Raw genomic sequence first — 26,845 nt, 5'->3', positions numbered from 1 at the left:
ATGTAATCAACCTAAACAGTATTATTAAATTTCTGTCTGTCATTCTCTTGTAAATCTTATTTACCTGTACATGCATATAATTGTTTACATTTTTTTGTACTGATGTACTGATTAGAGCTTAAAGTAAATGAAGAACTGAACTGAATATGAAACATTTTTAAACTTCTAACTGAAAAAGTAATTGAAATTTAATTGAAAATAATTGAAAATACATGATATTTTTGGAATGTATTTAAATACATTCAGTTACTTTTAATTTTACTATATAATAGTATATATAATAGTAATATTACTCTTAATTGAGGGGAGACTCAATTACAAATTACTTCCAATCACTTTGAAAAATGTAATTAATTACACTCAATTACAAATACTTCTTTCAATTACCCCATCCCTGGTTTAATGACGGAAAAAGTACATCAAGTTCAAGTTCAAGTTCTTTATTCCGAGAGACAAATGTCTCATAGGTTATACATATGAACTTATACATATTAAATAAACAGTAAGAAAAACAAAGTGTACATAATCAATTTGGATAATTCACACGGAGAGTTCGTTGCTTGTTTGCATAATATAAATATTTACCTAAATTACACAGTTCTTTAGTATTAGAGGTAGATAATAATTGTATAACTTTATAGACACTTGGTTTTCGGGAGTAGTATTTTTTAATATACTTATCTCTTAAACTACGAAGTGATGGACAAATAAGTAAAAAATGGAACTCATCTTCAATTACATTTAAGTTGCAAGATTCACATTTTCGACAATCACGTGTTAAATTATCATACCTCCCTGTTTCAATCTTTAAGTCATGTGAGGACAACCGCAAGCGTGTAATCAATTTACGATATTTTGCATGAATTGGTTTCTTTAGGTAAACTTGTAAACAAAAATGATCAATAACATGTTTATAATATACATTTTGATGCATCGAATATATCGTTAACAACTTTTTGTTTAAAGACATCACACATTCTATTAAATATAATATCTAAAATAACAGATCAGGGCATATCCGAGCTAAATTATTTGATATGAATTAAATGTAGATAGTGGTGTGTTTATCTTTGAATTTTTCATCGAGTTTGGACTTCGATACACGCCTACTGGCCTAGTTATTTACCCCATGAATTATTATTTTTTTTATCGTTTTTATTTCAACAAGATATTACAACGTTTTCAACACCACTGTGGATGAGCACAGAAGGAAACAGCAGGCATATATTTGTGTCGATATTGTATATTCCAATTAGGTATTTATCTCGTCATTTTACTGTTTTATTGTTCTCCCGATATCACCATTCTATATATGTAAATACTTATATTTGTACTTTTCGTTCCTAATATCATTAACTGTTTTTCTAATTGTTGTTTATATTCAAAATGCCAATTTATGTGGAGTTAAAGAATACAAATATGTATATTTCTAAGTCGGAAACTAATAAACACTTAAAGGGTACCTGCAGTGCCGGTCAATTTTTGATATAATGAGGATCTATGTGTAAAAACATCATCCTGAAAATTTTACAGCGATCGCATAAGTAGTTTTCGAGATATTTGGGGAAAACCCGATTTCACACCTGAACGAGTTTTGAATCAAGCCGATTTGGCGCGAGATGAACTGTGACGTCACGGGGTCAACGCGACTGTAAGAGAAACAGGAATATCGTATGAAAACAGATCGTTTTCTTGCATTGTTTTATCGATATATGAACATTTTTTCTGTTGTTTATTTCCTTATCAACCCTTGATGACTGAATATTCTGTTGTTTGAGTTTAAACCCGTATTTTATCGAACAAAAATGCCGAATTCGGAAAATTGTTTGCTTCATGAATTTAGTCAAATGTGTAACACATTTTGCATATAAATGCACAGCATACGTAGCAAAATGGCAATTAATCAACCTTTTGTTTTAAGAAACATATTTTGTTAATATTGCCATTCTTTCGAATGATTTTTCCGTGACATTATTAACTGATTAATAATATTGATAATATATGTTTGGTAAAAGGCAACGCTTGGTCTATTCCTCGTTTAAGGCATAAAATTACAAATGATTTCGCCCGATTATTCAATAATATTGATATAGGACCAATAAAAATCAAAATAGTATGCATTCTTTGAAAAACAAACACGGGAAAATAAACGGATCAAGGCGAAAGTCCAAGATGGCTGCATGATTAAGTCTGTCTCGTATTCTTTTAAAAATACGATAATGGAATTTCATTTTACATTTATTTACATCCTTTGTCAAAATGTTCAAGTTTATTCAGATTTCATAATGATTCGTTGTCAGTATAACAATTCAAGTAATGTGGAGTTAACGCGTTAAATTGCTGACCATAGCGCTCGAAAGAAAGTCGCACTTAATTAAATAAGAAATTAAGACAACGTACATGTAATTACTTCCGAAATAATTACTTGATCACATAAAAAGGTTAATATTGCTGAATTGTAAATTTGGTCATTATTTAAGTAACAATAAAGGCATTTACTTCGAACATTAGTTTTACTATTTGATAGTCTCGTGTATGATTCTGTCATCACTGATTGACGGACTATACACATGTATTAGCTTACGAATGCTTGATTTCACACAGTCTAATTTATTTTTCTTTTCATTGTTTAAGAATTTAGTAGCTAATTATACACAAATCAATTTACCAGTCCAGCGGTGTGAAACCCTCTCTTTGTTCACCAGACTCGTGAACCATGTGTATATATACCCCAGATACACGTGTGTCGGAGCAGTGGCTTCGTTAGTTTACCTGTTTACCTGTGTCATTGTCTCAGATCACTCATGTGTGAAAGGATATTATGTAATCAAAAAATGAATAATGAACATAAAACTGCCCATGCAAGCGTTTTAAGATATCGTATTCATCGGTAAAAGGGCGACGAGAATAGCAAATTTTAAAATCCTTTATAAATAAATCTGACTGTTATAAAATAATAACGAATACAAATTTCTAAATCTACAATACTTTAAATAACTAGATACCTCAAAACATCAGACCGATTTTAATCATTTTGGCTGAAAAATCGAATTTAATTTGTATAGCTTTGTAAAGAAATTTCCCTCCTGGTGACCTCGTGACGTCACTTCCGCTGAAGCCTCGTTATCGCCTAATTCTGTTTTCTCTTGATTAGATTTCCCAATGCAGGTAAAAATAGCCACTTTGAAGCGGCGTAACTCCGTTATTTTTGCATCGATTTCGATGCGGTTTTTTGCATTAAATTTTGGCAAATAAACTCTTTAACATATGTTTCACATCGGTTTGGCTGCAGGTACCCTTTAAGATTTGACTATGTTGCCATTGGTTCAATTTCAAATAAGTTATTTTCAAGATTTGTATTAGCTTTACATATTATGTTTAATCATAATTTACAATTCACGTATAAGGTAAATTTTAATTATGATTTGCCATTAACTATAATTTAGTTTTCATTTCAAAATAATCTAATTACATACTTTAGCTTTAGAATTTGATTATTTTTCTTTATTGTTATAAAAAGTTTCTCTTCTAAAAAGATCAAAAAGGCCAGTAGCATCCAGTCCTTTACATGATGTAAGGAAAATTGACATCCGCCAATAATTTAAATAGCAGAATTTAAAAATGATTGCAATCTCGATTAGGCAATGTTATTTAAGCATTATGTATAAATACTTCAGGAATTCAAAGGTGAATTTGCAAAATAATTAGATTGCCAACTTGAAAACACAGATTGTAATGTTTTGAAAACATATTTTATTGGTGTTTGCTTTCTGTTTATTTTTTCTTTAAACATCTAATTCATGACTTTTTTAAACATCGTTTGTTTAAATTTAAAATATGGATTTTTTTTCAGTCTTACTTGCTCTTGTGTTAATTTTTTATGTTTTCAATAGGTATTAAGAACGATACAATTTTATTCCTGTATGCTGTAGTGTTGAATTTCTCTATCTGTCGTCTCCGTCGCTGAAAATAGAATCGTGTTCGTTACAAAACATTTGTAATGAGTCAGAAATGAAGAACTTGTGATATAAAATTATTGCACCAAGGTTAGGTAAGGAAAGAATACCATATATATCTTTAAACGTTTGTTTAAGAATTTTATTATTACTTTTTTTTTTTTGCATTTTTAGTATCCAAACTCTCCTTTGAATTCTGGTTGTTAAATAACAAACAAAATGGCCTCTCCTGACTATCCCGCCTCTCCTTCGATCAGCTCTGACTCTAACTTGGAACTGGTAAACGAGCATTTTAAATATGACCAAGAAGTTACTGATTTGACTTTGATTGTGGAAAATCAAAGGTTCCATGTGTCAAAAGCGGTCTTAATCGACGCATCACCTGTATTTAGGAAAATGTTAACAGGTGAATTCAAAGAGAAACACAGAACAGAAATTGAACTTCCAGGGAAAAAGAGTTCCAGTTTTGAACTGTTTCTACGATGTATTTTTCCAAGGGAGTATATTACACTAACAGGTAGGAAAGAACGGTAAATCTAATTTGTATGATTATTATGAAATGTGCTGTCCAGATAGGACCATTTGCGAAAATTGTGATATTACACATCACGTCTTCATTTCGTCCTTAAACGTGTCGCTGTATCATAACAACGCGCCATTGCGTCAACTAAATTTAAATAATACGCCACTGCGTTAAGCACATTTAAAAGGAAGCTGTTGCACCGACATATTTTGGAAAGCACGCCGTTGCGGTAAAATTTACAGGGAGTAGCAGTTTTATTATTTTCCGGGAATTTAACTAAACACTTTGTGATTAAAGGAAACTTGTTTATTTTCGGGATTTTGTCTCCTGTCATGTTGTAAATTTTGAATTTACTGGGTGGGTGTAAATACAAAATTTACAACATGACAACTTGTAAATTTTGTATTTACACCCACCCAGTAAATTCAAAATTTACAACATGACACTCCTTTAAAATTTATATATTGTCCATTATTGAATATACATGTTCTACTGGCACAGTTTGCAAGTGAAGTTTTTATTTGACTACTGAATATATTAATAAGATTTTATTATTTACCTTTGCTGTTAATAATTGTTGCTGATAAGCACCAAGTATAGATGTGCATATTTGCATGAAATTTTGAAATGACCATTTTCTGGGGGTCTTTTGTGTCTTGTGTATATTTTATGAACGTATCCTGTAATTCATTGTGTGTAACATATCTATTAATGGGAGATTGTTGGGTATGTAAACTTATTCACATTTTTCATGTTATTGAATCTGTTTGGAAAATGTGGAAAGCATCAACTGTCTTATGTGGATAATCTTCATTATATACTAATACCAATCGCAACTTCCACGTGTAGGAATGGGCAATGTAAGCACTTATTTTTTCAACAGTGCAGTTATTGCTAAAATCAGTCTGTGACATCCGACATCCGACGCAATGCTTTATTCTTTGCATGAATGGACCGGGCATGATATTATAAGCAGCATGTGTGATTTTCATATGCTTTAATACATTATATCCAAACATATCGTTTTTTTCTGACATTACTTTCTGAGATCCTCCCTTATGAGCTGTACTGTGTACTTCTTCGGTGCCAACATTTTTTTAATATGTATGTAAGCAGATGCGCTTATTTGCTGAAATAAGGCAATATAATTATAACAAGAACAGTAAATGCTTCATGAAGCTAAAATTATTTTACTTATTATCTTTTTAATCAACACATTTTTTGTGGAAACATACATTTTTCACTACATCAAATTAAAAAAAAGTTTAATAAACGAACTGACAATTTCACTCTTTTTCAAAATTCGACATTAAACGTGCTAATAAATAAAACTGACATCGAACTTGAAGGCGCCTAAACAAGGGCGAGTAATGATTTGACGACTGGAGGTCGTTTGACACAAAAAGATTTCGTCATAGGTTCCAACAATTATAATGAAGGTGACAGTGCTCTCATTCTCTTCAAAATCCAGTTTCACCTGAGTGACACAAGCCCTAGTGTTGGCAATTTAGATTTGAATAATAACTAATCGGGTTCGAATAGTTTCCATTTTATACAAGAAACTAAACGTAAATTATGCTTGTTTGAATTGTTGTGTAGCTTGAATTTAGTCCTATACTCTCTTCTTCTTAATATCCCCGAGATTTACGGAATCACGAAACCCGGTGCTTATGGCTAATTTAGAACCACCGCATTCTGAAAAACCACCATTTTATGAAATAGCAACATGTTATGTTAAAGTAACAGCATATAATGGGTAGTTCCCTACTCAGACGCGTCATCAATTTGCTTTAAAATCGAAAACGGTATTTGTTTGGATTAACCGTTTTTGGTTCTAATTTTTTAATGTTTAATTGATAATCCTGAATTAGAGATAAAAGCAGTCAAGTGTAGATAATGTTTACCAGTATATAAAGGTTTTAATCTTCAATGAGTCTAATAGTTAGAAATCGTAAATTTTTGTACCAAAATTTTAGTACGTTTGTGTTTATATATGCAGAGTAAAGGTACTCTTAAGTTTAAAAAATGGTGTTCAACCATAAATTTTTTAAGATAAGTTAAAAGATGTGAAATTATGTAAACATTTTGAAATAGGATTTTTGTAACATTTCATTATAAAATTTCATTTTAATGAATCAATTCATGATAATCACACTTGTTATTATACTTTCTTACATATTTAATGATAAATTAAAACATTGGAAACTTGTTTTGCTTTGATATTTTTTTGATATGAGCCAAATAATGATTTTGGTTGAAATCATGTGATCGAAGAAGGGGGTATGCATCTTCTGGAGACTCTAGTGATAAAAGTAAATAGTTAAGGCATGTATTTTGGGGGCTTTTTTATTACATAAGGTATTATTCTACTTGATTAATGAAAAAAAACCTTACTTTAACCACAAAAATCCTGAGTAGGGGCCTACCTTAAAGTAGCATCATCTAATGTTGAAGTAGTAGTATATAAATAGTGCCTATTTAGGAGGGTAACAGTTGAAAAAAACACCCCGAGGAAACCATTGTCAACTGACGCCAAGCGGAAGTTGACAATGGTTTTCGAGGGGTGTCAATTTCAACTGGTATCCTCCCAAACAGGCACTATTTATTTTATTATACTGAATATCTTAATTTTAGAGATTTTTTATATAGAAATGGCGTGAATTTCACGGCGAACCGTACGCGCATAATTTACGCGCATGTAACAATTCGTTGTATTACCCTTTGCTAAGTGTGTTGCTAACGCTGAGAGTTATAGAATGGATTATCAACTGCGTCTAAACCAATCAGATTTCAGTATTTAACATGAAAGTATAATAACATGTAATAAAGTAGCAGCATGTAGGCACGTAGCATCATTTTTGAAAGTGGGGGGCCAGACTCATCCAAAAAATCTTGACAAGCAAAAAAAAAAAAAGAAAAGGAAATTAGTAAGCGCCCAAAATCTTCCAAATCCTAAACCGTGGGGGGTGGGGGGCTGGCGTAGTATATAACTTCAATTTCAATCCTAATTTCCTTATTTTCATATCAATGTAAAAAATTTGTTGTTGCGAGAAAAAGTGGGGGGCACCTGATGCTAAGTGCCTGGCATGTAATGTTAAAGTAGCAGCATGTAATGTTAAAGTAGCAGCATGTAATGTTCATATTATGAAGATTACATAAGGCAGTTGAGGCGTTCCATTGGAATAAATTAGAAATTTACATAAGGCAGTTAAGGCGTTCCATAGGAATATATTCTATTTGTTTTATCCAACGAGTTGTGATGGTACATTTCTTGCGTTCACAATATTCACGACAACAAAACCTGGTTTAATGGCATGAATGCTTCAAATTGATATATCGGCAACTTTTCGAGATTTGCAGGTTAACGTGTTTTTGCGTGGACCCTGAGGTCCAAGCAGAAAATATATAAGCGAGGTTAATCCGGATGCTATGGGGAAAATTCAGCCTGCGCATGAACTAGTCTGGTTCCTGTGCGTAATGTGTTGCTAAGGGAACCAGGCTAGCACATGAATCGGGTTTAGGATTCTATGCTATATGCACGCATAAGTTCAAAGGCGCTGTAATTGTAAAGTTGTCGTTAAACAGAATTCCTTTTAAAGAAATGATCCTCATATGATATGAACTGTCAGTATTATGAAATGAGTTAATGTTATGCCGAAACTACAACAGGCATCAAATAGCATAATTTGCAATGTTTTGTTGTTTTCCGAAAACTTCCCGATTAAGAATTTTTAAGCATTTAAGTATGATTGAATAATTATGTGACTGTATATAATAGATGACTGAATAATTCTGTCACTGTATAAAAGTTAAAAATCTCAAGAAAATTACATCAAAATATGAAATTAATTTACACAAAGCTGTCACTGCATAGTTAACAAAGTAATGCAAAGCGTAATGTTTTCGCAAATAGTAGAATTTGCCGAATGCCTAATACTATTCATGCAGTCTTCATTAATAAAGATCATATAATTATTTTAGAGGTATGAACCTAAACTCTGAGATGAAAAGTCAGGGCTATACATATATAATACAACGTACAAATTTAGTGGTTAAAAGTAGGCGGCTAGAGTCGGAGGAATCTCAGATAATCTTAAAGACTTTCACGTTTTCGTTGGAAACACATGCATATGGTCCACATATTGCAGTCCTTTTTTGAAGGACAGCAACTTGTCAAGATTTAATAACCGTAGCGTGTACATTTAACCACAGGGGCATCGTATCCGCTCTACACTCTTTGACATATATAAGGAATAAGGAATCATTCTTTGAGTATTATGAGGTGATAATTTAGGTCGGGGCGTGATCATTCCAATAAAGCCCGAATGGCTTTATGATAGATTTGATCACGCCCTGACCGAAATTATCACCTCATAATATTCAATGAATGATTCCTTATTACTTATATTTATATAATTTTAAGCCAACGTATGATTAAATATTTAAATATAAATAAGCAAACCCCGCCGGCGCCTCAATTTGGCGTCATTTGTTTTATGGGTTATATAGTACAAAATCGATAAGTTGTGTTATCACAGACAAAGACACTGGATAATGTAAATATATATAAATAATACACAAGGGAAGAATCGAAAGTAGGACACGATTTGTAAACAATGTCAAAAAACAACTTAATTGACAAAAGTTACGCAAATCCTCGCACACAATGTTGCAAATGTTGTCAAAAAACACGTTCACACTCAAATATTCCTAATAAACTTGGTAAAAAGAGTTTTTATCCCATTGCTAATCTCTTCGCCCAAGAAAAGATAACTCTGTACTTTCGCCATCCGAAAACTCTCGGGACTCTCTATATGTTCAGTAATGATACATAGTAAAATTCCGCGAAACATCAATAACAAAACAAAGAAATAAATTTTATACATCTGCAGATCTGAACTTGCAGCACGGGTAGGGGTGAATTTTGAATGATGGACAATCTTATTTTAAATAAATAAGTAGAATTCAGTTTTAAATGTCAAAATATATGTATATTTTTTTAAATAATGCATATCTGCTGTCAAAATTTATATTTATGGTGTATATATTTGTGGTCCTAAAGATACCTAAATGATATGAAATTAGAGAACAATGAATATTGTTCGACCTGCTACTGCAATTACTTTATACTGACCACTAGAGAAAGACCATTTGATTTAGAAGAAAAAGACTCGTAAAGTTTAAATTTAATTAAGGAGTTTATTTTGTAATTTTAGAATGAAAATTAATGATGATGAAAAAGTGTTGAAACAGTATTTAATTTTAGATTATAGATTAGGTTCAATTGGAGTCTATCATGTTTTGAACCAGATTATGCACATTAGAATACAACAAAAGTAAGCATGCTATTTATGGTTGTTTAGATAATTTATTGTAGAAGAAAATGGTACTAAACACTTTTGCATTGCATTTCGTATAAAAGCGAAAACGACTGCAACACACGGGAGGGGGTGGTTTACCTCATTCGGAGTTAGATACCTTGTGTTATTATTATACTATAGGGTAAAAATTTTCTCAGAAACAAGTGCCTGTGTATTACATGTATTTAATTTTTTTTTTAATTTTAGACAAAATCTAAAAAAAACTGCCTGTTGTTTTAATTTTTAATTAAAGCTGACATGAATTCATAAATACGCATTACTTCCCTTTTATCTCCGACTACCGCCATATTAGTTGTCGATTTCTATTGTTCTGCTCATCGCTACACACCCCCTATATAGGCCGGGTCAAATTTTTTCTGCCCTAGATTTTTAATTGATTTTTTTACATGAATTTCTACTGATATAATTATTATTTTATGATAAAAAAATAAGACAGTACCCACACCGTTTGTTCAAGGGGTCATCTCAAAGTTTGTTAATTTTTAACATAGGACCCTATGGGATTTTGCTTGAAATGTATCAATTTTGCTCATTTTTAACATTTTTTTTAACTTCTGCCCTAGGGATTTCTTTTTCTGTTCTACATATTAAAGTTATTGCTTAAAGGCAAAAAATAGTCAAATAAAAAAAACCTTTTACCTCCTGGTTTGTTCCATGGATCTTATCAAAGTTGTTTTTTTGTATGCCCAATTTCCCAGTTTGCCAGAGATTGGCTATTTTTTATTTGACAAAGACGGAAATGGTGGTCTTTATAGTATTATTAAAACCTGCAGACACATTTAAGTAATAAATAAATATATAACATCACATATTAGGGGTCATTAATATAAAATACATGGTTACTGTCTTGAAATATATGAATTAAGCTATATTTAGGCGGGTTAAGAAAACGTGACAGAGGCCTAGGCTTGCTGAACCCTCTTCGCGTTTTCAACCCGAGCCCAAATATAGCTTATACTTTGAGACATTTATATTTATTCCACAATATAATATCAATTTTACGCATCAAAGGAGCTTTTTTCAACAAATCTCGCTGAATATCTGCAGTTGAAACTATCACGCCAGCGCGTCAACCAAGCAAAAAGGTGACGTCACAATACAAATGAAACGCTGCGCGAAAGCGTGCGTACTCGTTCTGTACTCGGCCTCGTTAAAACGCGTTTTGAACAAAAATAATATGACAACCACTTCACTGGCAAGAAACAAGACAGACTGAAATCCAGGCGCAGATTCTTCAGAAATTCCGCGATAATTGTAGACCGTTTTCCTGTGTATGTTATTAATAACATCGCGCATGCGCAAACCACACACTGTGGCAGATCGAGCAATGTCAATTATCGCATGGATTTTATAAATGGGGAGTTTTTGTAGGAACGGATAGAAACGTTGTTACTTTCTTGGATTTACTATCATTTAGCTACTGTGCTGGATGTAGTGTCGCCAGGGTTTTCAAGAAGATGCAGACCTTTTGCACTCTGTATGAACGACACACGTGTTCGATGTGCATGCGAAGTAAGGCAGCACTGTCTGTGCAAAATAATACAGATACCTTGGACATCCTTTCAAAGAATAAATATATTTTGTGTTTCATTGATTGTTGTTTTCTTTATTCTTTATTACTACATTTTACTACATGTACAATGTGTAGTTCATGCATTTAGAAGCCCGTGCAACGTGAATGCCTCGATCGGAAAGCAACCGACCGTAACTTTCTCAACCGGTATATATAACCCAGTGGCAGTAGAGGAGCGATCGAAATTAATATGGCGACCAAATGCTTTTATGAATTCATGTTTAGGTCAATAATTGAACAGACTATAGTTCACCTGTAATTAATTTCCTTTGTTCTTTGACACCCTTACCTACCTGTGAACCATTCCCACTTAGCTAAAATCAGTCACCCATAAAAAATACAGAATTTTAGCTAAGTTGGAAGAAACTAGCTGCAATAATGTAGCCCTCTCCGATTTTTTATATCTGATGGTTACTGGAGAGGGCTACAATTCCACAGGATCTCCGTAATGGTGCAAAATTAATTTTTTAATGCGGCTGACTTCGGTCTTAAAAGATCGATTTTATATTTGACTTCTTTTAGATAAAATGATTTTTTAATTCAGGTTGAACAAATTAACCGTATATAAATCAAAACCAGATAAAACACATCAGCATGTTTACCAGTCGTCTTTTTCAGCAGCCATGACAGTTCCCGCGTGATTTTATGGGATGTACGCTTGGAGTTTTGATGGGCTTGATAACGTGAATGTCAGTGTAAATAATCGATCTTACCTCGTTATATCACTAAAACACCATTTAAGGAAATGGTATATAATGGAAAATTCATATTTACCGCGTTAATTATGTTTAAAATAGGGGAATTCCTATATTCAGTTCAAGATCCGCTCCTGAATTCTCATTGGCTGTCCCAAAATAAAACCGGTCAAGGTCAGTAAACATGGCGGACAAATTCAACTTTCGTTGTTGACATACACGAAAAATAACCGATATATGCCAAATATGGACTATACTTGATATTTTTGGATTAATTTATGCCATAGACATCTACAACGTTAGAGTTCAGGTAAGAAATGCAAATGTTATTGTCATCTATAAACGATTTGAGACGAAATCGTTGCGGGAGTGAATCACTCCCGCACTTGCACCATTACGGAGATCCTATGGAGTTGTAGCCCTCTCCCAAAAAAAATCAAAAAAAAAAAAATCGGGAGAGGGCTACATTATTGCAGCTAGAAGAAACCGCCATAGGTTTATGAGGAGCGAAATGGACCGAAAACCTTATGCAAGTGAAGATGGGGTCACCGAAGCACTCAACCAAGAGCCTTTTCAAAAATATTTCTGTCCAGGAGTGTTTGTTAAAACCTTTCTGGTGTGATAGAGCAAAGTATATCAAAAGTGTTCTATTCCCAACATGTGTAATATAAAACATATTAATACACCGTAGCTTATGGAAAGTATCAAAATAAGAAAAACCTTGCTAAAGTTGGATAATTTTGGCAGATTTTTTTTTTAAATATACATTCACATATCATTAGCATTAAAGAAGGTCATAATCTTAAATATTTGAAAGGGAAAAATAGTTCTACAAGAAAAGGACTACAGTGTACAATTGGAAAAAAAACATTTTTTGTTCCTATTACTGGAATTTTTGCGCACCTGAGTAAATGTAATGATTTTTCCCTAATCAAATTGGGGCGATTCAAGTACGTTGTGTGACAGTACGAATGCGTATTGTGTGTATTTTTAGGGAACGGCTTGTTTTTCATAACGCTGATGAGCTTTTGCAAATGTATATATCCAGACACCACACAATTTTTAGAAGTCTGTCATTTTCTAAAGTTTATCGAATATCAAATATTAAATGATATGATTGTATTTCAGAATCTTGGATTGATGAGATTCTTCCACTAGCTGGCGAATACGAAGTTAAATGTGTTCTCCTGAAATGTGAAAACTGGCTGCTCAAGAAAGCAAAGGTTACTCCATCCTACACGCACGAAGGTGTAGATGAGGACGTGAATTTTCTTATGAAATGTATTTGTTATGGAGAGAAATATTCCCTGAAGAATTTATATAAGCTGTGTTCCTCAAAGGTTCTGTCGTATAAACTCCATAGGTACAAAGAGAATGAACACTATCAGATGCTACCCGAGAGCCATAAACGCCAGTTGCTAGAAGACCGACTCTTGGAAATTGAGACAAGAGGCAAAATTTCCAGACAAAATACGGCGTTTTCGACTGAGCTGTTCGAATGTACATCGAGTTTATTTCTGTAAGCTATCTAAATACAAACCCAGATTCCTTATTGATAATTTTCAACGACTTTGGAAAACTTAAAAATGATGAGTGAAATTAATGCTACGGACTCTCGACTTTGGAGAGACAGAAAGAGTTGCCTGTTTTATCAATTTCAACACGCGTCCTGTTTGACCATTCTACTTTGTTTCCAACGTCAGATTTGAGCTGTGTCTTTAACTTCATTGCTTGACCCTGTCTACACTATTTTTTGATTAACGACTGTCCCATTTGCACGTTCTTGGTTTCCCCGTTTCTAAAAGTTTTATCTCATTTTCTCACCAGAGGTCGTGCTTCGAAAGCTTCAATCAAAACTAAAATCGCACAATCAAGAAACGAAAAGATCCATTTTATTTATCTAACATTTGTCAGATCTTAATTTCTATGTATACCCTAGATAAGTTCTCAGTAAATATATTCAGTCTTTACGTGATCATTCAATATTATTTCATTGCAAGCATACATTTTGATACAAACTCCCACTGTCTTGGATCCGCCAAAGCGTGTCCACCACTTTACTCTCATTTTTGCTATTTCGAGCTGGTTTATCGAAAATGGAAGAAGGTTTTAAATTCATTTCTTGATAATTATTTTTCAGGCAAAATTCAATTAAAGCTAACAGACATCATATCACACGATTTGTCCTTTTCACGTATGCGTACTGTTGGTACTGTTAGAGACTTAATTGTTTTGTAAAATTTTGCATCTGGTTAATAATGCAATTCTAAATATTGAAATATAATTTTCTAGCATAGAATTTTCTAATTGAAGTAGGTTTCTGTAACCTATTAAATTCATTGTATATTGAAGGGATATTAAACAATCATTAATCATTTTAAATTTGTTAAATATGTATTGCTAGATAAGAATGAAAGTGAGTTGAACCAAATTCACATATTGACCACATATAAGAAGCCAGCCATTTTACATCTTAAACTTTTTAGAAGAGTTATCTTCTATTGATGAAAAGAAAGAAATTATTTGACAAAATATCTGAGGGAAATAATTTATTTTATTTCATATTTAGAAAAAAGAAAGATTATGCACAAATTTTATGTTACTTTGTACATTATCTTAATAAAACATTCGTTACCCGTAGACTTCAATAAAATTCAATGTGCAATAATTTGACAATAATCAAAATATCTTAATGGTTATTTCGTGCAGGCTGTGATTTTTCTTAGGTTGCTGAAGATTTCGACCAATCGATATACGTGCCGTGTAGATTTCGGTTGTGTCAGTTTCTTTGGATTGATGAATTACAATCGACATCCGTAAGAAATAGAGGGAATCATACTTGGTGGATGTAAATATATACATATGCATGATGTCTAATAACAATTAAATATAATGTAAATGATTGTATTTATGTGTATATTAGGTATCATGCATATATTCAGTGTATATATCGTGACCCAAGCGCCTTTGATATTGGTTGATATAAAAATCGTGGGTAAAAGAGATGCAACCACGGAAGACTCGTATACATGTTTATTGTTATTAATGACACCCACACCAAAAAAGGAGGGAAAATGGATTTATTGAGTTAACCTATGAAATTCAATGTGAATTGTGCTTAAAATGTCATTCGCTCTATAATTATTTTCAAACCACACAATAAGATATCTGTCACCGTTTAAAAAATACAAGGACCAAGAACAGAGATGGGGTCAGTTAGTAAACACATCCCGCCTGGGCCTCCGTACACACATATCTAGGTCAGTGTCCACTCGCTCGATGACCGAAGATTGAAAGTGCTGGTAAGCTTGTTTTGTTTTGTTTATTTGTTGGTTGGTTAGTTTTTTCCCATTTCATTGCTCTGCATAATAATTTTTAAAAATGTTAATACGTTTGCATGTGTAAATTAATGAAATGAATCTAAACAATACTTTATAAAAACGTTGCAAAGCATGATTAGCTAAACTGCTTAATAAAAACCAAAATGTTTAAAACTCTAGTCTTAATATACTAAAACATTCTCATTAATTTTATCAAATGAATAAGCAACGATTTGTTGTTGTTGTGAAATTGTTGTTGAAGTGCTAAAGAGTTACATGTACTATGTTCTGACATGTTAAAGGTGATATACAGGTGCCGTTATCAGGTAAAGAGGGACGTTACATGATTTAATGCTGGGGGATGTATATACTGTAAGTGAAACACAAATAAAGCTGAGAAATCGAGGTCAGATGGTCACATAGATGACCGTGGTATAAAGGGGCCGCTGATGGGAGAGGCTCCACGTTTTTGGCTGATAACATGAAAACCCATTCCGTCCAATTGAAAGGATGTAAAATGTAATATGTAATATCTTTATTCCAATATAACGAATATATAACTTTAATTGTCTTGGGACTTTATAATGAAGTTTCGGAGTCCCCTACCCCCCCCCCCCCTTTCCATAGCCTGGTCACGTATATACATGTAGATACCGATATCAGCTGTTGACTAAATTTACTTGAATGCATATATACCTGCTCTTTTTTAGCGTTCAAGCTTTAATGATTTTTTTATTAGTTATTTGTGCATTCATTTACCTTTTTTTTTGGATATATTGATTAGTAATTATCAATTTTGACCTTTTTTAAAAACATGCCATTCAACATGTATATGTACTTGATATCTGATGCCGTTAAAACAATGCATTCAAATAAAAACATGTACAAAAATTACAGAGTTAAAGAAAGAATTTGAAAAACCTAAATTATATGGAATATTTAATACACAACTGTGCAATAACGTCTTATTTATTTTTACACATATATTGTTTCAGATTATTAAAAAATAAAAAGATGCTGTATTGCAGCGCAAGGACTTCGATTCTTCTATGCATAGCTGCTCTGACGACAGCACATGAAGATAATGAAACATGTAAGCTATTATTCTTTATATCTTGAATGACTAGATAAAAAAATACCCCATTTAAGAAAATGGGTCCGTCTCTCTCAGTTGAAATGTAACTGAACTTAATCAAAACATACCATTGCCCTATCATATCGTTTCATATCTTACGTTTATATAATAAACGAAACCATCATACGGTATCATACTTTATATTACATGTACTTCTAGAATCCGTACATTATTTCTGTACCTTGTGTTCTACAATAAAATGTCGCTGTATGGAATGGTCTTCTTCTTGAGAGACAATGCTTTTGTTAAACGGCTATAATTAGGGAACATATCTGTCGGCTTCGACGGTGTTGGCTCAGTTCCTATGAAATAAATTCGTTCACTTTTAAAATTATTTTATGAGTCTTTCTTTACTTTTAGCATTACTGCTTATCAGTGATTACCCGTACAACAGAATGTCGGGTTTATTACGGAGATTTATAATTGCTAAATTCCATTCGGAAATTCATCGGATTCCTCGCGCATTTTTTAAACATTAACATCCGGGTACTTTTATGTAGTTTGTAATTTAAAATCCTAAAGACTTTTTATTTTAGTCGTAATGTTCAACCTGTCAATCTAGAAGTTGGGAGGGAATGGGGGTAGTCACCTAAGAAATCTTAGGATTGTTTTATATACAAATGTACATGTACTATTGAATATATACAGTATGAACTTTGAGTTATTTATAAATATCAAATATCAATATTGATATTATTAAATAATGATAATAAAAACGATATGTGATGATATCTGTAATCTTTTGACAGAGTGTAGAAGACGTACATGTATTACTCGATCGTTGTAATATACCGCTTATATTCGCGATGATCATTTTGTTTTGTTTTGCGATCATCATTACAACGGAAAGGATACAACACTCAGGAAATGTATCCGGAATTAATTGCCTTAAGATTTTTTTTAATTGCAAAAAATAACCGACGCAGATTTAATTATTAAAAAAAAATTAACGTATTTTATCCAATTTTCGCAAATTTTGTAATCTGCGGGAAAAAATCTCCCAGATATACGATCCATTGAGTAACCATCATCTACGAGCTTTGTTCTGAGTACAGCTACCGGTTTTATGAAATTAGAAATTATTTACAGATATTTTCCCCGAGGACATCTGTGTTTATGATAACATACCCACCGGTTTTGGCATCGACGCTGATAACTCGCTTAATCTGGAGTATAAAGGGCAGCAACTCCCTGACGACTGTTCGTTCCTTACGATAAAGGGCACTTATAAAGGCATACACGACAAACGGGTGCTGTGTGTGGAACCATTGGTCTTTGTGGACCCCAACTGTGCGATCTCCATAACCTTCACCATGTCTTCTTCACAGCAACTGGTAATACCATATGATGGTGTGATTATTTGGCTATCAAAATCAACACTTGATTTGAAAGACGGTACCTCTACATTAATGATTCATATTAAATATTTTTTATTAAAGAAACACCGAGGACGTTGACAAATCATTCTGGTACAAAGTTATATGTTTGAATTCATTGATAATATAGCTTTCGGTTATATGAGTGCGGGCAGCAAAAGTCATCATAATTAATGATAATCAATAAAACAATTGCACGTAAGGGGTTTGGTTTTTCTCTGCGTCACAAGAATCAAGACGTTTTATTATTTACATGAACACTTAAACTTAATGGATATAAAGAGATAAACTACATGTGTTATTAATGGTAGAACGTTATGTCACGTTCATAATTCATGATAAAAAAATTTACTTTTGGAAAGATTGAAACAAAAGAATAAAACACAGCGTACAAAACTTTAATACCCCCCTCCCGCCAAAACAAACATAAAACTAAGCAATCTACAACAACTACCACAATTTATAAGATATGCAATGCTATTTGGTGTAAAGTGGTTAATATTTTTTTTTAGATTTACAACTGTAATTCCACCAAGGAGTTTTGTTCGGGTGAGGATAGAACTTTAACAGTCAGTGTCCGGGCGTCGCCGGGTCACGCAGCTTCCTCGTTCCGTTTGAAGGTCTACAACAAACTCAACCAGGAATGTAAGTATCGGCACACCCTGTGTTCTCATGACATCAATGTAAACTGGTACAACTTCGATATTTTTTCATGGTATTCTTTAAGAAAACTCTCTCTCTCTCTCTCTCTCTCTCTCTCTCTCTCTCTCTCTCTCTCTGTTGTTATGAAAATCTGAACCAAAACTTTTAACATGATAATTTTTTTTCTTCCAGATTCAAGTCCATGTAAGTAATGTTTTCAAACATTTGGTTATTACTAACAATATACAGCATGTTAAATATTCGTTGTATAAAATAAAAATGACCGAGAATTTATTGCACAATAGATATTGCTGCAGCAGCATCTTGAAACATCGGCGAAATAAATGTAGTTTTATCATATGTGATTGTATTTTAGTATACATGTATAATTTACGATTTGATCAAACACAAGTTTTTTACAACCTGTAGCAAATTAAAAAAAAACACCCCACAACCCACGAAAACATATCTGTAGAACAAGATGCAAATAAGTAAACACTGAGTTAACAGTCATGTACAAATAAATCAGCCTGCATTGACTAATTTTAAAGATTTTATTTCACACATTTCATCGTTACCCCCTTGTACCTGTAGCCGAGAAGAACGTTGTGACGTACATCCTGGTCAGTATTGCTGTACTCGCCCTGGTCTGTCTTATTGGCCTTGGAATTGGTCGCTATCGGCGAAACCAACAATTGAAAAACAGTGAACGGGATTCATTAGGTATGTTAGCTTATTGTGGTACATTGTATGTTGTTACTACACTTTGCTCTGTCCATCTTTCCATCCTTTTGTCCGTTCGTCAGTCCATCTACCAATCCGTTTAATTTCTGAAGGGAAAGAGAAGTATTTGCATGATGAGAAAATTGTAATATATAATGCAATAAATTATGTTCAAATCGAGAAAATCGTCCTGGCTATAATATGAAATACATGTATATGTTTTAAAAACAAATAACAGCCATTAAAAAAATCGCAAGAAAAATAAATTTAAAACATCTATTCAAATAAAAGCGAAATAGTTGTTTTCATATTACATGAGACTTTGTTATTTTTAGCTAGTATAATTCACATGTTTATTTCTTTTGTTTATATATATAGGTGACAATAACAGACAAGGTTTCAACGGTAACAGAAATACGAGACCGGATACAACGGATTTCATGCACGTTCCTTCGGAGGAACCGCCGCAATATAACGACATAGTTAAAAATAAGTATAAAGCGTGATCAGAATATTATAAACTTATAAAACTTCTTTTCAAAAGATGTTTTTATGCATGTAATACATGTATGACATATCAGCCCGAGTTTCCTCCACAGCTGGAACTTACTGCGATATAGACTATATACCGCACGGACGTGCACGCGAGACATTCAATAAAATATGTTTGTATTATTTAATAACATTTTGATAATTGCAGCTTTTACCTATGGTGTGTTCGCTCCATTGATTAAATAATACGTGTAACTGCAATGCATATTCCATTTTTTGTTTATTTCATTAAGAAGGTTCAGTGTTTTAACAAATTACCCATCAGAACTTCCTTACACTTTCAGATATGATTTGTTTAGCTATAAATTTTCATTAAGTAAAAAAAATCCAAATATTTTAGCACTAAAATTTGAATATTTTGCTATATTTGTATATATAGAGTTCTCCTTCTTAAGAAGATTAATATGGTCTAACAATGGCCACGACCATCCAGTCCTCTTAACAGGTCTTCAATCTGATGAAAATCAGATCCTTGATCCGCTCCTTGTTTTTCTTTTGTCGCTACAAGACAATAAAGAAACAAGGTGCGGATAGAGAATCTGATTTTAATCAGATTGAACAGGTCTTGTTACTAAGAGGAGAAATGTTAGTCCCTGTAAATTGTAAAGTACATTTCGCTTTTTAAACCCATTGGTATCACTCGACCCAAGTTAAAAATCATTTTGTACATGTAGGTGTTTCACCTCACAGAAAATACAAAGATCTTCCCTTCGCGGATATGATTCAAGCCGATTTTCCCATATAGTCCCAGACTGCCGTAGAATTTCCCCCTAAATGACACACTTGTACTAGTAATTCTTTTCTTACATTCTTTTTTGAAATTGATAACGTGATTCACAACCGGAATACAATTCTTTAACTATTCTCGTTGGTTTCTTTTTATATTGAGACCTCTTCAGTCTCTATAGCGATCCAGTTTGCTATCGGTCAAACTTTTTTAACTCTTTATTTTTATCTGTATTTTTAAAAAATCATATTTCTAGATATGGTTAAACGTAATGAAAAAAACCCAGTAAATCGGTAATAATTATTATTTCTAAGATTCTAATGTACAATTATCACACCAAAAAATTCAAATTCATTATAAATGAAAAGAATTACATGAAATACTCAATTTAAGAATCCACGTGAACAACACTTTGGGGAAAGGGTAAAATTACCATATTTCAATCTAAATTCGATATTTCCAAAAAAAACCATAATGGAAAGGGCCGTCCGGGGGAGGGGAATATGAATTAGATATCTGTTAAGAGACGTTTATTATTATATTTGTTTAGTTAATGAACTTCATTGCATTGCTAATATTGCAGATACATAGAAGCCTATCTTTTCTAAATAAATCTTTAAATGAAATATTGTTACAAATCGTAATTCTATTGCGACGTCCGAGTGAAATAAATTTGAGAAACATCAGTCATTGGAAGTTTATGGTTATTAGCTATCTCAATAATGACAAAGTCAAAATGACGTGTACCTTATGGCTTTCGATCATTACCGTTTTAAAGACATATGGCATTGTTTCTATTATTTATTTGACGTCAGCGTCGTATTATAAGATCGCAATTTCACACAAACATAATTTCATTTTTGGCAAGTATAAGCGTCCGTAGATTTGCACCTTATTATTAGCAGTAGTGCAACTATCATCTTACTGAATTCTTAGTTCTTTTAAATTTATAACTATTGGAACACCCTTATCACCCCAACAGAAAGAAGGATCAGTTCATAACAAATTGAAAAATGGAATAAAGGAAATTTCTATTGAAAAAGGTAAGAAGCTTCATTGTTATTTTATCAAATAGATTTATATTTCTAAAATATTTAAACAGATATAAAATAACGCTATATTTAAATTATCATTATTTTACCATATTAATTGGCTGATCATAATCATGCATTACGAAAAAAATATTATTAAATTCAAAATCTTTGAAGCAGACGACATACTTTGAGAAATGCGCCTAGGTGAATCACATAGCGCGGGTCGATCTCGTTATACAGGTAAAACGACTCCTGGTCCCAACAGGTGAAAAGTTCAAGTATAGTCCATTTCTGTCGCTCTCCTTATAAGAAACTGCATACACGGGGATAAGGGTAAGGTCTTTCAACCCGTACTTTAAATGTCCAGGCGTCATGTTTACAGGTGCATGCGATTTATGTGTGGTGGATAATAGAGATGTAGATACACTGCAATCTTTCTTCAATGAGGATTGTCTTTGGTGTTGAAACACATTCGCGAATCTCTTTGTTTATTCAATGTGATGAATGTTACGGGTTTTGGGGTTTTTTTTTTATATGAATAAGGATCTATTAAATTTCTTTTAGCGACAAGAGTTAAAAATATAAATTGTTGGATAAAGGAAATAGTAGGTTTTTTTTGGGAGAGGGTGGGGTCTATTAACGTTATAATATGAACGCAAAAGGTGGCTGCTGGGGGTTTTTTTTCATCTTGAAAAACGAGTTTTCATTGTCAGCTCATTTGTTTTTGACATCTTTCGGTGCAATGTTTAGATTTTTCTGTTTTTTCATTTTCTTTGCTTTGTTTAAGTTATGTTGAGAATTTGGGGTGCTATCAAACATTTTAATGGAAAGATTTCAATTCTTCTCCAGATCACTCAGATGAATGAAAAAAAATCAATATGTACATGTATCCATGATCAATAGTTTTTGTAATAAAAAAGGAATTTCTTGAACAGTTTTCATTAATATAGACTCCATGTAAATAAAAAAAAAAATAAAAACCCATCAAACCAGTATTCTAACCTTGAGGTGAATAAAAATATTCTGAAACGAGAGAGCATGTGATTGATTTCCTAATTATGCATAATTACAGCGCAAATTGACAGGAATATGGAGAACTACCTCAAAGGAATTGTTATCATTCTGCTGTCGGGATTTGTTCAAGCCAGCTTTAACCCTTCTGCGAACATAACATGTGAGTTGAAATGGAGAAAGAGAGACGCATAACACGTTTGAACGAAGAAGCAATACATATATACATGTACTTCTTGACGTTCCAAGTATGCGGTAAAATTGTTGCTTATGAATAATAACCTTGAAAACGTAATATGGAAAGTGGGTATCGAAATAACCAGTATAAACAATCATAATGTACATGTAATTATGATATGCATATTTTCAACAATAATGTCTGTATGGTGGGTTTGTATACAATTAGAACTATTTTTACAGGAGCTTAAACTTTTAGTTAGACGTACCATTATATATTTTATCTTGCATCAAAACACGTTAAAAATGACCCTGGTTTAGAGTGAAATAAACATAGATTGCTAAGTTTCGACTAAAAAGCTAGAGAAATCTTGTTGATTTCAAAGAGCCATGGCTGAGTGGCTAGCAATAAAATAGACAGGCCTATGTCACATTGCTGTTTGATACAACTACCCAAAGTCCAAGCTCTTGTTAAAATGATTATAATCCTTATTGTCGGCAGGTTTAATCAGTCATTGAAATCGAAGTCCAAAAGTGGGGGGGGGGGGGGCTTACCCCAACACTTTGTCAACTTGGAAAAAACAAACAAAACAAGATATCTGTGAGCTAATGCTCACTAGTGATACCCCCGCTCTGATGTGAATATGCAAAATTAGCAAAGACAACGTTTAACAGGAAGTTGGCATCCGATTGGTACAAAAATATAGTTGCTGAGAAATCTTTGACGAATTTTTTTTTAAAATTAAGGCTAAAAATCAAAGTCGTCATTTAACAGGAAGTTAACGTTATATTGGTACAAAAATATATCCCACAATATGGCATGCCAAAACAAACAGTGTGTTAAAATATCAAGCATCTGCGATAAATAGTTGCTTAGAAATCTTTGACGAAAATTTGTTTGAAAATTTAGGCTAAAAAAAGTCGTGATTTAACAGGAATTTGAGGTCCGATTGGTACAAAAATATATCACACGATATGCCATGCCTTAGCAAGTAGTGTCTTAAAATTTCAAGCATCTGCGATAAATAGTTGCTGAGAAAATGCAACAGAAATTTTTGTTACGGACGGACAGACAGAAGGATAGATGGACAGACGGACGGACGGACGGACAGAGACAGACAGACACACAAGGGTAAAAAAGTTTACTCCCTTGTCTTTTAGGGGGGGGGTATAACAACAAAAGGAAATACTAGCCTTGCCAATCTTTTCCATCTATTAAGAGTTTTAACCTTTTCAAAAGAAAGTGGGGGGTTATGATAAAAGATGTATATGACTATATTTCCTTTTTCTGTTGATCTTTATTAAATGCACACTTGTTGGTTTTCTTTTTACCAGATGTCTTTCCAGACAACACGTGCGGTTTGCCCGTGTCAACGCGTCACACCAATGCGTCACAATTATTCATATTTAAGTACGAAGGACGCGACATTCCTGAGGATTGTCAGACTGTGGGTCTACACAGCAGTGACGCATCGCTGAACCACTACGTACTCTGCGTCACGACTGAGTCCTTCATTGACCCAAATTGTAGCGTCACCGTCCAGTTCACCTTTAGTAACAACGTCATGGTATTGTTTACATTGGGGTTGCCTAAAAGTTAAAGATATCTAGGCCAACGTAAAAATATATGACTGTTTCAGTTTGCGTAAATTCTTTTATTTTAATTCACATAGAAAGAAAAGTATTTTTCTCCCCGAAAACGAACTTGTAATGTAACCTATAGATAACTATAAATAATCAAACAAAATTCATACATTCTATCAAAGCAACTGTATACTTATCGAATTCCGAAATTTTAACAGAAGATATAGATTTGGCAAATTAACTGAGGGTCAACCAAGAGACCGGAAACAGATACATTTATATATATATATTTTTAACAATTATAGCAGAAAATATTTACATATGTAAAATATTTTCGCTTTTACAGGAATTTAACTGCAATACAACAGAAAATGAAACATTTTGCACAAACCAAGAGTCGGAACTAAAGGTTAAGACCATGACAGATGTTGGATATCAGAACGCCAAATTTACAATATTCGTTCAAAACGATCTGTCAACAATACGTAAGTAACAATACGTTACAATTCATGCTTATAATTCTTGTATTGTGATTCAATTTTAAGCTATTTTTAAAACTACTGGTATAACCATCTCTTCCAATGAATATCTTATTCAGCTGATCTACTCACTGGTATTATAACTCATATTGCAGAAATGAAATTTATTGGATTTCTAATTAACAAGCCTTGAGAAAAAATATATAACTCTATTTGTTTCCCATGATCACATTTCCTTTTGATTGTTAAGAGTAAAGTTTTCTATTCTGTGAAAAAAACAGCTCTTTGAACAAACTGTTTACTTTATTTGCAGATTCCGACAGTCGTGAGTATATTATACATAAAGATTCTATCAAACCATGTCTCTACCAGTTTTTATGCAATATATAAATGTTAAAACGAAGTCTACGTTTTCAAATGTTACTTAAACATAAATAAAAAGCGATTTTTGAACGGTACAATTTATGTTATAGACTCTTTTCTGGCACTTTGTATATGTATGTTACGTAAACTTTATAACTATTTTTGTATCATACTATCAACCATAACGCCGAGAAAAATTAAGATAAGAAAAAAATTAATAATCGCGGGTCCGAAAAAAAGTTGGTAAAAAGCTGAACCTCACAATCGACTCAATATTTTTTACTCATATTACATGTATTTATTTGAACACTAATACTTAGTTTAATTTATTTTGTTTTGAAATACATGTAATTTGGTTTCTTATTTACAGTTGTGACAGACATGGGGGTGGTAGCTGGAATAGCGATTGGCTGTACCCTGGGTGTTCTGATCATCGCCCTCGTATGCTATATGTATATCAGGGGGAGGAACTCTAGTCGCGCTGCGTATCATTCTGCCAAGTCCTGATGACTGTTACAGTATCAATTCTAAAAACCGTCAGATGAGACAACCCATGACAGAATTTATATCGATCCTATGATCCTATGAATGAATATACATGTACATGTCAGTTAAACTGTCAGTAAGATTAATGCACGTAGAAAAGAAATACTCACCTAGAAGTAAATGCCAAACGAAACAAAGGTGGTGCGACCTATATGTTTCGAATGTGTTTCGAATATTTGTTAATATGTATATTGACTATATACATGTATATACAAATATTCTTCTTCTACTTTTGTATTGACAGACATGAAAATTTCAGTTTTTAAGTTACTGTTTTTGTTTTGGTGTAGTGAAATACACTGGATCAATATTAAGTACAACTTATCTGGTGTTTTTTTTACTTGACCAATGTTATTTCATTATGATTTTTTTTGACGCAAGATTAAGCTGTTTATTGATATCATAAAAGTAGGTCAACAATATACACAAGAGCCCAGACAGAGTAAAGCAATAAATAATTATAGCAGAAATTGAATCTTTGAATCAGTGTGAATATTTATACTTGTTTTACCTCTACTAAACTTACGGTAACCAAATTTTTATATATCTCTGTGCATGTTCTTTCTACATGTTGACAAAATTAACCTGAATCTCCCACATTTCCAGGAGAAAGCAGGTCTTTAATATTCATTAATATACTGCAAAGTAAAGTATTGATATTTTTTAAAAATTGTATCAGTTTTTATCTTTTTTGATGAAATAGCAAATTTCATAAAAAGTTCATGTAATCATAAAGAGAAACGGCGCTTGTAACTTATTTCTTTTATGTACCGGACTACATATTAAACAAACTAAGTACTCTTTGAACTTGTTTTTTATTCTTTGTGAAGATAGTTATATATTGGAGCCCAGAATTTCAGTATGTAGAAACAGATTGATATATTAATGTCATATAGTGGAACTCTACTATAAATGTCTGACTGTTTTACATTTCTATTAGAGTTCCATTACCAGTATGTGGTGATCGTATATCTAACCAACATATATTGTGTACAATATATTTCTATTTTTACCGATATGGCTCAAACTTTTTTTGCAGTTAAAAAGT

The 26,845-nt window shown here is 32.7% G+C and overlaps 1 protein-coding gene, 1 long non-coding RNA gene and 1 other non-coding gene across 5 annotated transcripts; all 3 read left to right on the top strand.

Annotated features, from left to right (window-relative positions):
- Positions 1 to 1,101: 1,101 nt before the first annotated feature.
- Positions 1,102 to 13,907, top strand: LOC105317675 (uncharacterized). Its single transcript, XR_010713146.1, has 3 exons — positions 1,102 to 1,256; positions 4,131 to 4,473; positions 13,257 to 13,907. It is a non-coding gene; the product is annotated as an uncharacterized protein (transcript).
- Positions 13,908 to 15,369: 1,462 nt separating this feature from the next.
- On the top strand, positions 15,370 to 18,626 carry LOC105317674 (uncharacterized). Its single transcript, XR_010713145.1, has 4 exons — positions 15,370 to 15,430; positions 16,444 to 16,541; positions 17,673 to 17,917; positions 18,472 to 18,626. It is a non-coding gene; the product is annotated as an uncharacterized lncRNA (long non-coding RNA).
- Positions 18,627 to 18,793: 167 nt separating this feature from the next.
- LOC105317673 (uncharacterized) lies at positions 18,794 to 25,852 on the top strand. 3 transcript variants are annotated; one of them, XM_066082244.1, is made up of 7 exons: positions 21,491 to 21,646; positions 21,878 to 21,970; positions 22,710 to 22,811; positions 24,161 to 24,393; positions 24,756 to 24,894; positions 25,202 to 25,213; positions 25,622 to 25,851. In XM_066082244.1, the coding sequence occupies exons 3-7, from the start codon at positions 22,727 to 22,729 to the stop codon at positions 25,756 to 25,758; spliced, it is 606 nt and encodes a 201-aa protein (XP_065938316.1). In that variant the 5' UTR covers positions 21,491 to 21,646; positions 21,878 to 21,970; positions 22,710 to 22,726; the 3' UTR covers positions 25,759 to 25,851. The 3 variants fall into 3 exon arrangements, 2 of the variants coding, with proteins under 2 accessions (XP_065938317.1, XP_065938316.1); XR_010713144.1 differs by lacking the exons at positions 24,756 to 24,894; positions 25,202 to 25,213; positions 25,622 to 25,851 and adding exons at positions 18,794 to 18,805; positions 19,196 to 19,324 and having other exon boundaries at positions 19,703 to 21,646; positions 24,161 to 24,398; XM_066082245.1 differs by lacking the exon at positions 21,878 to 21,970 and having other exon boundaries at positions 21,488 to 21,646; positions 25,622 to 25,852.
- Positions 25,853 to 26,845: the final 993 nt, after the last annotated feature.

Source organism: Magallana gigas, chromosome 4, assembly GCF_963853765.1.
Source record: "Magallana gigas chromosome 4, xbMagGiga1.1, whole genome shotgun sequence".
Lineage (NCBI taxonomy): Eukaryota > Metazoa > Mollusca > Bivalvia > Ostreida > Ostreidae > Magallana > Magallana gigas.
Note: the sequence above shows the minus strand (reverse complement) of the source record. Positions and strands in the feature narration are given on the sequence as shown.

What these genes read in the sequence shown, in the direction of transcription:
- LOC105317673 (XM_066082245.1), top strand. Translation starts at nt 22,727, where the DNA reads ATGGAGAACTACCTCAAAGGAATTGTTATCATTCTGCTGTCGGGATTT. An exon ending in CCCTTCTGCGAACATAACAT is followed by an intron (nt 22,812 to 24,160) that starts GTGAGTTGAAAT and finishes TCTTTTTACCAG; the next exon opens with ATGTCTTTCCAGACAACACG. An exon ending in CCTTTAGTAACAACGTCATG is followed by an intron (nt 24,394 to 24,755) that starts GTATTGTTTACA and finishes TCGCTTTTACAG; the next exon opens with GAATTTAACTGCAATACAAC.